We start from the raw sequence: 13,989 nt of genomic DNA, 5'->3' as shown, positions 1-13,989 counted from the left end.
GATAGCAAGACCTTTCAAGGACCAGCCCGTATTTCAGAACGCATGAAGCATGTAGACGTGCTCTTGCAAACACTGCTGCTTACTCCTGCTTTCCTCTTCTCTTGGAAACATAAAACTCCATGGCAAACACTCATCTGTAAAGCTTTTCGTCCCCCCCAGAAGACAAGAAAATGAGGCTTTTCTTCCTCTTAGCAACAGGAAATATGATGCACACAGACACCAACAATCAGGCTCAAAGAAAGGTACTAGGCTCTGCTCTTTGCTCCCACTGAAAACAGGGGGGATTGATGTGTTTCAAGGTCTTCACGGGGTTAGTCCTGAGACTTGCCACTCAGCGGGCTCCTTATAGAAAGCAGGAAACACAAGGACTGAAAAACAAACAAACAAACAAACAAACACCAAAAAGAGGCCCAAAAACTCTAAAGAGGAAACTTGTAGTAACAGCAACAAAGAGTTAAATCGCGGGAATGGCTATAGTGGCAGATGTCAGCTTGGAGAGGCAAGACTACCAACCTGGGTCTCAGAGAGAAGTCACTTTTGAACTCCTTGGCTTGCACTCATCCACGTTTCCACACTAACAGAGAAAGTTTGGGGTTTGGTGACTGTCCTGTTTGAGTATTTTTTTTTTCCTGACACTTGGGGTCAACGCACAGAGGCAAATACCCAGTGGTGCTCAGGCACAGCTGAGAGGGGGAGTTAGGAGGAGCACTCCACATCGTCTCCAGAGCAAATCAAGAGCTCTACTTTGCCATAGTCCCTTTGGAACATTTATCAGCTGAAGTCCCTGCCACCCTGCTGCATTCTGAGAGGTCTCCTGACCAACACTGCCTACCTGAAGACAACTTTTTTTTTTTTTTTTTTTTCTCAGACCTCAGACCAGTTTTACCAGCTGTCATACTGGTTTTACAACCCGCTGAAGGCTGTAGTGGGAGGAGTGCTACAGACCTGACCTCTTTGGGCGTTTTCCCATTCCTGGGTTTAGGATTACTATCCTCGGGGAATGCCCTGGAGTTTCACCAGCTGCCTCTGTAACCCTAGAGAGGTAAAGCTGGCTGCAGACAATAAATACAGTTACTCTCCTGTCTGTAGGTTGTTGGGAGAGAAAGGAAACAACAGGGTCTCCGCAGTGCTTCTGGCCAAGCGGAGAAGTTGTCGAGCAGTGAGCTTTGTGAACCCTTCAGTTTGGTTTGCAGAAGTCTGGGGGCGACATGAGAAGAGGGTGCTGGCCTCTTCTCCCAAGTGACAGGGGACAGGATGAGAGGGAATGGCCTCAAGCTCCACCAGGGGAGATTTAGGCTGGACATTAGGAAAAAATTCTTCACAGAAAGGGTCATTGGGCACTGGCAGAGGCTGCCCAGGGAGGGGGTTGAGTCCCCTTCCCTGGAGGGGTTTAAGGGACGGGTGGGCGAGGTGCTGAGGGACATGGTTTAGTGTTTGATAGGAACGGTTGGACTCGATGATCCGGTGGGTCTCTTCCAACCTGGAGATTCTATGATTCTACAATAGGAATGGTTGGACTAGATGATCCGGTGGGTCTTTTCCAACCTGGTGATTCTGTGATTTCCCTTAACACCCAAAACCTAGAATGGCAGAATGGTTTAGGTTGGAAGGGACCATGAGGTTCACCCCGTCCAACCCTAGTGCAGCGAGCAGGGCCACGTTCAACTCAATCAGGTTGCTCAGTGCCCCATGCAACCTGACTGTGAACATTTCCACGGATGTGGTCTCCGCTACCTTCCAGGGCAACCCGTGCCAGTGTTTCTCCAATCGTGGCACAGAAAAATTCTTACTAATATATCGTCTAAACTTCTTCTCTTTTAGTTTAAAACCATCACCCCTTGTGATGGCGTCGGGGGAGTGCAGCTGCCCTGTGCACCCCACAGATGGGTTTGAGGGGTTCAGCAGCCTCATTCTCCCCATGGCTGAATTGGGTCTGGGGGTTCAGCTGCCCCGTTCTCCTCACAGATGGGTTTGAGGGGTTCAGTAGCCCCGTTCTCCCCACGGATGAGTTTGGTTTGGGGGTTCAGCAGCCCCGTTCTCCCCATGGAGGGGTTTGGTTTGGGGGTTCAGCAGCCCCACTCTCCCCATGGAGGGGTTTGGTTTGGGGGTGCACCAGCCCCATTCTCCCCACGGAGGAGTTTGGTTTGGGGGTGCACCAGCCCCATTCTCCCCATGGATGGATTTGGTTTAGGGGTTCAGCAGCCCCATTCTCCCCATGGAGGGGTTTGGGGGTTCACCAGCCCCATTCTCCCCATGGAGGGGTTTGGTTTGGGGGTTCAGCAGCCCCATTCTCCCCATGGAGGGGTTTGGGGGTTCAGCAGCCCCGTTCTCCCCATAGAGGGGTTTGGTTTGGGGGTTCAGCAGCCCCATTCTCCCCATGGATGGGTTTGGGGGTGCACCAGCCCCGTTCCCCCCATGGACGGGTTTGGTTTGGGGGTTCAGCAGCCCTGTTCTCCCCACGGAGGGGTTTGGGGGGTGCACCAGCCCCGTTCTCCCCACGGAGGGGCTTGGGGGGTGCACCAGCCCCTCGCGCCCCGTCCCGGGTCCCGCCGCCCGCCCGCGCGGCGCTGGTGATGGAGGGGGGGGGGGGGGGGCCGGTCCCCGCGCGCCCCGCCCTGCCCCGCCGACGCTGTTTCCTGCGCCCGCCCGCCCCGCCCCGCGCCTGCGCGCCGCGCGCTGTCAATAACGCTTGAACCAGCGCCGGAGCCGCGCGGGCGGGCGGGATTTTTTTTTCCTTTCTTCCTTCCTTCCTTCCTCCCTTCCCCGGCTCTTTCCTTTCTCTTTCTTCCCTCTGTCCCTCCCCGGTTTGCGTTGTTTTTTTTTTTTTTTTCGTTTTGCTTTTCCCCGGGAGAGCCCCATGCGCTGAGGCGGCTCGGCTCGGCCTCGGCATGTCGGGCAGCCGCCCGCCGCCGCACCCCGCCGCGCCGCCCGCCGCCGCCGCCTCCTCCTCCTCCTCCTCCTCGTCCTCCTCGGCCTCGGCCGCCCCCGGCTCCTCGTCCCCCGGGCCACGGCCCCTGGTGGCGGCCGCCGTGTCGGGGTCGGGGCTGAGGCTGGCGGCGAGGCCGGGGGCGGCGGTGGCGGCAGGAGGAGGAGGAGGAGGAGGAGGAGGAGGCGCGGGGAGGAAGCGGCCGCTGCTCACCCCGCTCTGCAACGGGCTCATCAACTCGTACGAGGACAAGAGCAACGACTTCGTGTGGTGAGAGGGACTGGGGGACGGGGACCCGCGCCCGGGGGAGCTGGGGTAGTGGGGGGGTGGGTGGATGGGGGCCTGGGATCCCCCACAATCAGCGGGGGGGGGGGTGCTGGGGAAGGATGGAGGCCTGTGTGCAGGGCCCCAGGCGTGAGGAGGAGATGGAAGTGTTGGGGAAGGGATGGAGACCTGGGGCCTCCAGCGTTTGGGGGACCTGGAAGTGTTGGGGAAGGGGTGGAGACCTGGGATCTCCAGCGTTTGGGGGACCTGGAGGTGTTGGGGAAGGGGTGGAGACCTGGGGTCTCCAGCGTTTGGGGGACCTGGAGGTGTTGGGGAAGAGGATGGAGACCTGGGGTCTCCAGCGTTCGGGGGACCTGGAGGTGTTGGGGAAGGGATGGAGACCTGGGGTCTCCAGCGTTCGGGGGACCTGGAGGTGTTGGGGAAGGGATGGAGACCTGGGGTCTCCAGTGTTTGGGGGACCTGGAAGTGTTGGGGAAGGGATGGAGACCTGGGGTCTCCAGCGTTCGGGGGACCTGGAGGTGTTGGGGAAGGGATGGAGACCTGGGGTCTCCAGCGTTTGGGGGACCTGGAAGTGTTGGGGAAGAGGATGGAGACCTGGGATCTCCACCGTTCAGGGGACCTGGAAGTGTTGGGGAAGAGGATGGAGACCTGGGGTCTCCAGCATTCCGGGGACCTGGAAGTGTTGGGGAAGGGATGGGGACCTGGGATCCCCAACAATCAGAGGAGGTGGGTCTGCTGGGGAAAGATGGAGAGCTGGAATCCCCAGCATAAGGAGGAGGTAGGTCTGCTGGAGAAGGGATGGAGACCTGAGATCCCCAGCATCCAGGGGATATGGATCTATTCAGGAAGGATGAAGACCTGGGATCCTCAGCGTAAGGAGGAAGTAGGTCTGCTGGGGAAGAGTGGAGACCTAGGATCCCCAGTGTAAGGAGGATATGGATGGGTTGGGGAAGGATGAAGACCTGGGATCTCCAACATCTGGAGGATATGGATCTGTTGGGGAAGGATGGAGTTCTGGAATCCCCAGCGTAAGGAGGACATGGGTCTCTTGAGGAACAGATGGAGTTCTGTGTCCAATTCTGGGATCGCCAGCGTAAGGAGGATGTGGATCCCTCTTGGAGAGGGAGTTATAGCTCTGTGTGTAGGGACCCCAGGCATAAGGAGGACCTTGAAGTGTTGGGGAAGGGTGGAGACCTGCATCTAGACCTAGGATCCCTAGTGAAAGAAGGACGTGGAGCTGTTGGGGAAGGTTGGAGACCTGGAATCCCCAGTGTAAGAAGGATGTGGGTCTCGGGGTAAAGGACGGAGACCTCTGTGCAGGGATCCCAGGGATAAGGAGGACAGGGAAGTGTTGGAGAAAAGATGGAGACCTGGAATCCACAGCGAAAGGGGGCCATGGGTCTGCTGGGGAAGGAATGGAGACCTGGAATCCCCAGCATAAGGAGGAAGTGGGCCTCTTGGGGAAGGGATGGAGTCCTGTGTCCAGTTCTGGGCTTCCCAACGTAAGGAGGAGATGGAAGTGTTGGGGAAGGGAATGGAGACCTATGTGTAGTTCTGGAATTCCCAAGGTAAGTAGGATATGAAAACGCTGGGGAGGGAGGCCTGTGTGCAGTTCTGGGATCTCCAACAAAAAGAGGAGGTGGATCTGTTGGGAAAGGATGGAGTCCTGTGTGCAGATCTGGAATTTCCCAGCTTAGGGAGGATGTGGATCTGTTGGAGCAAGTCCAGACGAGGGCTACAAACACGATCCAAGGGCTGGAGCACCTCCCATACGAGGACAGGCTGAGGGACTTGGGTTTGTTCAGCCTGGAGAACAGAAGGTTCTGGGGAGAACTTCTGTCAGCTTTCCGGTACCAAAAGGGGCTACAGAAAAGCTGGAGAGGGGCTCTTTACAAGCCCATAGAGTGATAGGATGAGAGGGAAGGGCTTTAACCTGGAAGGCAGAAGATTTAGATTGGACGTTAGGAAGAAATTCTTGATGACGAGAGTGGTGATTCCCTGGCACAGGTTGCCTAGGGAAGTCATGGCTGCCCCATCCCTGGAGGTGTTCCAGGCCAGGTTGGATGGACCTTGAGCAGCCTGGTCCAGTGAGAGGTGTCCCTGCCCGTGGCAGGGGGGTTGGAATGAGATGGTCTTTAAGGTCCCTTCCAACCCAAACCATTCTATGATTCTGTATCTGTAACTGCCCTCAGGGGGACTGCAGCTCTGTTTTGTTTTTTTTTCCTCTTATCTGTTTGCTTTTTGTCTCTATGTAGCAGCATTGCTCTCACCTTCTTTGTTTTGAAGCAAACCCAGGTTATTCTCAGCACGTTCCTTCTCAGGTATGCTCTGGAGAAGCCTAACTGATCAGAAAGGACTGGCGGCCTGCTCGGTTTCCTCATAACATGTTGACATTGCAAGCGAATGTGCTGTTTTCTAGGGTCAGAGGGGCTCAGGCAAGGTGTCCCCTGAGAAATTGACCTGCTCTGACCTCTGGAAGAGGAGCCAGCCGAGGATTTTGTGGTCCTTCGAATGGAGATCCAAGGAGTCTCTTGGTGGTTGATAGATCCAGCAAAGCTGGCATGGGTTTGCCTTCCTTGCTTGGAAAGATTGGCTGGTTTGAAAGAGCAATAAGGTTTGTGTCAGTCTGGCACCTAAAACCAGATGAGTGGGAAACTCTGTCAGTGATGAGATAAAGGCTTTTCTTGAAGCCATTCAGATGCTGCCCTGCAGCCACAGCTGCAGGTTGTAGCTGGAGACACCCTTCCAGCAGAAGTGGTAGACCAAGGCCCTCAGCAATGTGTCGTTTGAGAACTGTTGGTAATTTGCAGTTTTAGTGACAGCCCAAAACAGCTAATGTGTTTCAAACCCCCAAGCATAAGGAGTAGGTTTAGTTTTAATAGCTGGTTGGATGTGCTGAAATGTGAGAACAGAAAGTAGGGGCAAGTGTTGGCATCTGAGACAGACAGGCAAGGAAGAGATACGGAAAGAAGCTTGGGTCGGAAGAAAGAAACAGTAAAAAAGAGGAAGAGAAGTGGAGTGCAGCTCCCAAGCTGACTTTTTCTGACAGCGCTGACTTACAGGTGAGGGGTTGGATCTTTTGCATCTGCACCGGACAGGCAGATGCCTGTCTCAAAAACCTGTAGACTTGATTTTTACACCTTTGTAAACTGTCCAGCAGAGTGGATAGGAAATGTCCTTGCTACTGAAGTGAGAAAATGAAGTTGCTGAAAAGTTAGTGGTGGACAAAACAAACTACTACTTACTAGTAATAAGGAGTGATAAAAAAATTACAGGTGATTACTGTAAGTAGTCATCTTAGTAGCAGAGTTGGGATGAGAGCATAGCTGTGATAGGTTGATGTCCTGCTCCAGCTGAAGGCTCTCAGCCATGCCAGGTGGATTTAAGGGCACTTGTGGGAGGCGGCTGCGTTGCTCTTGGCCGTGGGGAATGACTCGATGCCAATGCCCTCTGTTCCCTCGGCACTTGTACTTTGGCAGTAGTGGTCTGCCCGTCCTTGCAGGTTGACTGCTGTTTCCCATTTTGTTGTCTGCATTAGAAGTGAGGGCGTTTGAAGGGAAGTGACACCAATAACAAGTTTGTAAGCTGTCTGATGGCTCAAAAAGCAGATTTCTCGGTTCTTTTGATTTTTTTCTGCAGGTAAGTATGGTACATGCTTCAAGGAGAACATATAATTAGTTGTCTTGTCCTCATTGAGGAGTGCTGCAGGCTGCACAAAGTGAGAGGAGAAAATCAAATGAGTAGTAATCAGGGCAAAATATCTTTTCTTGTCCCTCTCTTACAGTTTACGAGAGAGCCATATTGGGCAGTTTGAACTGCAGGTCAGAAGTTCCAGGAGCAGACAATGTTAACCTACCAGGCTTGTTAACTGCTGTGTATGTCTGTGGGCTGTAGGGCTTGTTCTTGTTTATTAATGCCAGCTTCATGTTATAGTTGTCCTCTCTTTTTTTAACAATACAGAATTAAACTCAACTGGGCAGCTCTGCAGTTTTGAGCAATGTCCATGAAGACAAGGTGTGGGTTTAAATAATTGATTGAAACAAGCTTTGGATATCTCATTGTGAGAAGCAGAAGCTTTGCGTACGCCTTTTCCCCATCAGGACACTTTGAAGATGTTGCCAGCTGTGGGGAACACTTGGCAGTTTTTCTGAACAGGGCTGTGAGTTGCCCTTAGCTACAGCTATAAACTCAGTGGTAGATTCTGCCTGTACCAGACTGAAGGTGGGAAAGGGGGAAGAAGTTTGGGTGAGTTTCAAACATCAAGGTGCAAGTGGAAATCCTGTAAATAGCATCTGTGTATGCAACCTCCCTGCCTGTCTTCAGAAAGTGCTATCTCAGCAGTGCGAGGCCTAGGCTTTAACGTAAACATTGGCATACGTTGCTAGTCTGGGTTGTGAAACGTTTAGCGCGTGTACTCTTGGGAGTTTGCAAGCGTGTACTGTTCGTGTTACGTATTGGCTTTTGCCTGGAAATGTCTAACTCTAGTCAGGAAAGTAAATAGTTCTGATTTACTTCATAATAGAAAGGGAAACCTTTTGTCTCTCCTAGAGCAAGATGTAGAATTTAAAGGTAATTTGTGCCGTTCTGTAGCCAGGCCTCTTTCCTCTTGCTTGGAGAGCATCTGAAAGAATCCTCTAACCAAGCAATTTTCTTCTGTCCAGCAAGGTAGTTGCTTATGGTTTTGCCAGGCCTTACATTAGCCCTCCCAATTAGTGATTGACTAAACCTCTTTAAAACCAGTTGCTGTCTGCTTCGCTCCCTGGCTGGAGAGGACCCTGCTACACGCTGTCTCTTCAGTGGCTGTTTTGTATTCCTGCTTGTTTCTGAGCTCTGGCAGAATGATGTACGTATGGAAGAGGGGATGTGGACCGATCTGGAGGGGTACAACCTACAAACTCAGGTGTGGGGAGGGCTGCTGCCACCTCTGAAGGTGGACTTGCAGGTTCATGGGTTTGTCAAAACAGTTCTTTTCTCAGGTGGTTTCGTGTTAATGCCAGATGTGCGCTGAGTGTAGTTGTTCACGTGTTTGTCATCCGGCAAACCCCTTTAGGAAGGAATCCTGCAAATTTACCCTGCAGGTCACAAACTGAAAACACAGCGAGCTATTTCCATTCTACACACAGCAATGGTTTTATAATCTGTTGTTACATCTGTGCTTCAGATTGAGTGGATGGTAATGGCAATTACCTTTAACCTGGCCACCTTCTGCATGAAGGACAGAGCCTGCAACAAGTCTTGCTGTCTGCTTTGACCAAAGAGGAGCAGAACAGGAGGGAGAAAATGATGGGTGTTGTTCGCTGCAGAGCAGCAGGAAATTGGAAATGTTTAAACTGTGTAGTGACTGCTTCAGCCGGGTGTTTGGGTGGCAGCAGGGTGACAGTAGAGCTCTTGGGAGTGGCCTTGGAAAGAGCTGGCAAAGCTTAGAAGCATGAGCTTGGTTAAAGTGGTTTTAAAAGTGTTTGAAGTATACCTCATAGAGAAAGAATGGTAAACCTTTATGCTGGATAAAAAACTGTTTAGTAAATAAGACATTGGAGTCTGGTACAGAACAGTGACATTTTTGGCTTGCTGAAGTGATTTACGTCCTTTTTACCTGGCTCTGCTGCTTAAGACAAATACAGAGTTAGAACGACCTCATACAGAGAAGCCTTGATTTCACTGTACTGAAATTTCTCAATTTCAGTGATACTAGCTGTAGTACGTCTCAACTCCTGATCACTCCACTCCTTTCTTAAGCTTCCTTCTGTGTTAGATTAACTTAAAACAACTGGTGCATAGCAACTTCGATGTGTTACAGCCAGCTTGGCTTTGATAAGTATTAAAAGACATCAATCTTGTTTCCACTTGTAAATCAGTGAGCATTGCAGGGGAAGCAGTTCTTAATGGAAACTTCAGGCTCTGTTAACGGTGACCCTGGCACTGAATGGCTCCATTTGCTGACTCTGATTGCTTTTCCTCAACTATTTTGGGTCTGTCACTTCTTCAGTCAAACTGGTATGAAGAATAATAAGTCAGAAACAGTGGTCTTGGGTGACTGTCATGTCAGGAGGCAATCTTATTTTAGCTCTAATTTGTGATGTCCTATTGCAGACATAGGAGTGTTACAGCTGTGTTAATTGCTGTGCTTTCTGGAGTTGGGGCGGCGTTAGGAGTATGTTGGAAAACCCACGTCTGGCCTTGCAGGGAAGAGCAATTTTTAGCCCAATGGAGAGAGTGACACTATGTTACACAGCATGACTAGAGGAAGGTAAAGAATTTAAGCTGTTCATCATCAGTGGGGAAAAAACAGCCTCGGACATTCATATAATTATAAGTCTTTGACAGTATTTTTAAAAGGCCAGCCAATAGAGTACAAAGATGCCTAATTCTCTTATTAATCCACTCTTGTTGGCTAAGTTTGGTCACAATTTCTTCTTACTAAACAGTGCCTTGGAACTAAATAACATCTAACTCGGAAGAGGTGGCTTGAGCTCATGAAGCTAGTGCTGCTCAAGACAAATGATGTGCAGAAAAGGGTCTGTCAGGGTGAAAAGGGGACACCTGTGTGATGATTAGTTTTGAGGAATGGAATTGGTGGCTCAGATGGGTTAGAATATCATTCTGGTTTGATTCATTTGCCTTTACGCTGTGTTTATGCAGGTGGTTTGGCGGAATATTTAAGAAAACGTGGTTTGTATGTTAGGTTGGACAAACCTTTCAATGCATCCAGGTTTTCCTCTTTGGTCTTTCAGAGGTGGATTGTATTGGCAGGGACCGCATCTTCCCACATGTGGGCTTAAAAAAATAAGTGTTTATATAAGAGGTGTCCTTCCCATTTTTTAGATGCCTAAGGGAGTAATGACTGTTAGTATCCTCTAGAATGGATGAAGAGGAGGATGTCTTTTGTGGAGTTCTAACTAGAAGAGAAATTGAGGTGCTCCCCTCCTCACTCAGGCAAGCATTGCTGTTTCAGTCTGATCTGGGTTTTTGATCCTGGATTCAAAAAGATTCCTGCTTTTCAAAAGTTGTTAACAGTTTATTAATGGCTCATTCTGTGGGAGCTGCCTTGTTGGCAGAAGGTGGGAGGAGGCCGTTTCTGGAGAAAACAGATGCTGGGGAAACATCTCCGAACAGAGATTGGTGTGGACTTGTGAGAAGAGAGTGTTTGGCTCTCTGTAAGGGCTCGAAAGCAAGGTGAAGCTCATGAGGCAGTTGATACATGTGTTACATACAGAACTGTGGCGTTGCTGTCCACAGCGTCTCACTGGAGAGCTGACCAAGACCTGAAGATGAGAACGTATGTGACAGCATGTCTTAGCGGCTGTCAGGGACAGCAGCTATAGGAGTCACTGCGTGTAAGATGCCTCTCTCCTCTGCTTTCATTTGTGTTTCATTTTCCTTTCAAACATGTCACAGGCACTTAATGATGAGACAGATTTCTTCCACTGCTAATCTCATTGAATTCTTGTGCCTCTTGTCTTGCTGGGGTTCCTGTGCAGCACTGCTTGCTTGCACATCCTTCATGTCAGCTACCTGCTTGGTCCTTGGTGAGCCCTCCCAGGGACCTGGCTGCACTTTGGTCCCTAACTAGTCTTGGAAAACACCACAACCCTTCTTTCCATCTGCATTCCTCTGCCCTCCTTTACGAACAGTCCTACCTTCTACTTTTCCTGTCTTCTTCTTTGACTTTCTAAGACCACGTTTGACTGTTGGTTCCTCCTTTTGGTTGCCCTTTGCCTTCGATGCCCTCTTCCACAGGCTCAGCCACGCCTGCTGCCTGGCTGTGCTTAGCAGCACACCACCTCCTTGGCACCTTCTTCCTCTTCCCACTTATTAATTCTTGTGACAATACTACTATTTCTGCTCTCCTCTGCCTCTTTGCATAGTTTATTTTAATTATAGATAGCTTTTGGCTGAAGAAAGGAAGGATAAATAATTTTGGTGTTATTTATAAATACCTTATGTCTGTGCATGTAAAAACCCTGGTTTTTACATTCTGTTTGAGACCTGGTACAGATTGTTGGGAGGTTCTTCTGCAGCCTTGCTTGTTGAAGGTACTCTGGCTCTGTTTGGGCAGTTTGCAACTGTTAAACTTCAAGAGTGAACACTTACCTGGGTTCTAATCGTAGCAAATGCAGTATCATTTGGAGTTGAAAGAGCTCTTGATTGCCCTTTTGATCTTTACACTGCCTGGTTGATGTTGCACTTTTGTGTCCTCTTACATTTTGCAAATAGAAAATATTGCCTGAGCTTGATTAGGTGGCTGCTTTAAATTAATAATACTTTCCTTCCTCTTTTAACAGAGTCATCTTTGATTTTGTTTTTTTTTTTTGTTTTGTTTTCAGTCCCATCTGTTTTGATATGATTGAAGAAGCCTACATGACAAAATGTGGACACAGCTTCTGGTAAGATCTGTTGCATTGTGCAAAATGTCCATCTCGGACACTGTGTGTGGAGTGACATTGCTGTGAATCCCTGTCCTGAGTTTTTGTTACTGTCTGTCTTCTGTCCTGGCACTGAAAAAACAGGTTGAAATCAAGTTTTTAATGATGGGTACTAGTTAGATTTAAAAAAGAAGTCTTCTAGTTGTTTAAAACAAAGTGTTGTGCCACCGTATTTCCTCTGTGAAGAAATAAAATGGTCATAAACCGTTGGCAGCCTCCAGTACCCCGAGCAGAGCAGCTTGTCACCATTGGCAGTGGAAGGTGCCTCTTTCCACCCAAAGCTGTGGGTTCCACCTCTGTAGGGGGCACAAGAGTGAGTGTTGGGAAGTCCTCCTTGCCTTTTGCAAGACCATATACAGTTTCAAGTGGTCTGCGTGCTGTCTGTGGTAGCTCTCTTGGACTTCTTGAGGACATGCTTCAGGCTTGTTTCTGTTGTACTGAATTTGCCCAAAGTCCACTTATTTTTCAGTGTGTTATCCCTGGCTGCCCCGAGGAGGAAATGTTTTGTGGAGAAGTACAAGAACCCTCCACAAACAGTCATGGAATTGTCTGCCCCCACTTCTTGCAGCTAGGGGTTGGAATAAACATTGAAACATGTTTTAATGTACTGTGTACATTATACTCTTACAGCATCTGTTAACTAGAAATAAATCACTTCTTATAAGAAGCAATATTTTAGTAGTGCAAAGCATTTCCTCAAGCAGCATTTTCAGGTAACTTTCAGAAGGAGTTTGTTCTGCAACAGGTAAGGTAACAGCTGATTTTGTGCCCTCTATGTTAACACCTTATCTCTGTGATCCGTAACTTTTTTAGAAGCTCGAGATGAGAAGCAGTAAAATATCTCTATTTAGGGAGAGCAGAGCAATGTTGTCGCACAGTGCTTGTAACAACAGTCAACGTGAAGCTAGTTTCTTAGTGAGGTGTTTAAACTTGATGCTAAAATGCATCTTGTAGTTAATCTGTCCCTCAGATCGCTAACAGCTCAACAGAGAGCACCTCTGAAGTCCTTTCTGGTGAGAACAACAGGCAAATGTGAGAAGTTGGGAAAGGATTTCCTTCAGAGCTCACTTAACCAAAGTGCATAATAGTTTTTAATGTTCCTTGATAAGTATTTGGCTAATCTAGAAGAGTTGCTTTGGAATGATGCCGTTGGTTTGTTAGCTCTGCCTGTGGAAGAGGGGCAAAAATTTAAGGTGGAAGTGTGGCTCGAGTATCCACATTGCCATAACCCTCAGGAAAATAAGAATGAAGTACTTAAACTCCTTTGATAATCCTTGCCAAGAAACTTTGTCTTTCTGCTCTAGCATGCTCAGAGTTAATATTTTTTTACACTTTGACTCCACTGTGGGATCTTGGCCTGCAGCTGTTAGCTGGCAACGCAAACGGAGTACACATTATCCAGGGTTGATATTATTTACCTTGTGCTTATGTTTTGTTCCTTCATGCTTGCTCACTTGTTTTGTCTCTCGGTTTTTATGTTTTTAAACAGCTATAAATGTATTCATCAGAGCTTGGAGGACAACAACAGGTGTCCCAAATGCAACTATGTTGTGGACAACATAGATCATCTTTATCCCAACTTCCTAGGTGAGCGTCATGGGAAACATCTTAGTTATTAAGGAAGGCAGGCACTCGTAAATTTGTCCTGTAAATAACAAGCTTCTGGATATTGAACATAAAATGCAAACATCAGTCCTTTGGTCAACTGTTTTTTATATATAAAAAGTGGTTATTAGTATAAATTGTGAATACTCCAGTGCCTCCAGCAGCTCTGTCTGCTGAGTTACAGTAGTGAGACTGGCTTGTTTTCATACTAAGAAAAGGAAAACAAAGATATTGTTCTTATGCCTAGAGATTTTGAATCTATTTACTTTTGTTTTCTTGCACTGTTGTCTGTCTAATAATCAAGAGCATATCCTGTTTACAAAGGATGGACACTGAAGGCAGAGAGACTAAATTATATATTGTACTGTTTTGGCTACTGCAGTGAGGTCTGTGGGATGTACATGTATGTGTAAATCACACAAGAAAAGTCCTCATACACATACACAGTCCTAACTATTGCTTCTTAAGTAGAGGAGGGAAATGTTTCTAACTGGAAGCAGAGTTTAAAACTTTTATGGGTAGATCAAAGGATACACATTGCAGCGTGAAATGTCAAAGTTAAAACAAATCTTGATGTCGTGTGCTGGGATATCCATTTAATAGTAAATGGATTCAAAGCTACAGTAGCTAAGGAATGCTTCCGAAACAGGTTTAGACCCAAGCATGTTGTGCCAAAGGTGGTGCTGAGGGAGTTCCGGAGGGTGTGTTCAGCCATAGAACATTGCTTCCATACGCCTGTGTTCAGGGGTT

The 13,989-nt window shown here is 48.5% G+C and overlaps 1 protein-coding gene across 3 annotated transcripts in view; it reads left to right on the top strand.

Annotated features, from left to right (window-relative positions):
- Positions 1–2,824: 2,824 nt before the first annotated feature.
- COP1 (COP1 E3 ubiquitin ligase) overlaps positions 2,825–13,989 on the top strand; it is a 134,205-nt gene continuing 123,040 nt past the window's right edge. For 2 of the 3 annotated variants that reach the window (XM_069862616.1, XM_069862615.1), the window contains exons 1-3: positions 2,825–3,196; positions 11,536–11,595; positions 13,124–13,221. In XM_069862616.1, the coding sequence (XP_069718717.1) occupies positions 2,889–3,196; positions 11,536–11,595; positions 13,124–13,221 (466 nt within the window). In that variant the 5' untranslated portion in view covers positions 2,825–2,888. Of the gene's footprint in view, positions 3,197–7,308; positions 8,154–11,535; positions 11,596–13,123; positions 13,222–13,989 lie in introns of those variants that run through there. The other variant, XM_069862617.1, reaches the window with a different exon arrangement.

Source organism: Phaenicophaeus curvirostris, chromosome 8, assembly GCF_032191515.1.
Source record: "Phaenicophaeus curvirostris isolate KB17595 chromosome 8, BPBGC_Pcur_1.0, whole genome shotgun sequence".
NCBI lineage: Eukaryota > Metazoa > Chordata > Aves > Cuculiformes > Cuculidae > Phaenicophaeus > Phaenicophaeus curvirostris.
Note: the sequence above shows the minus strand (reverse complement) of the source record. Positions and strands in the feature narration are given on the sequence as shown.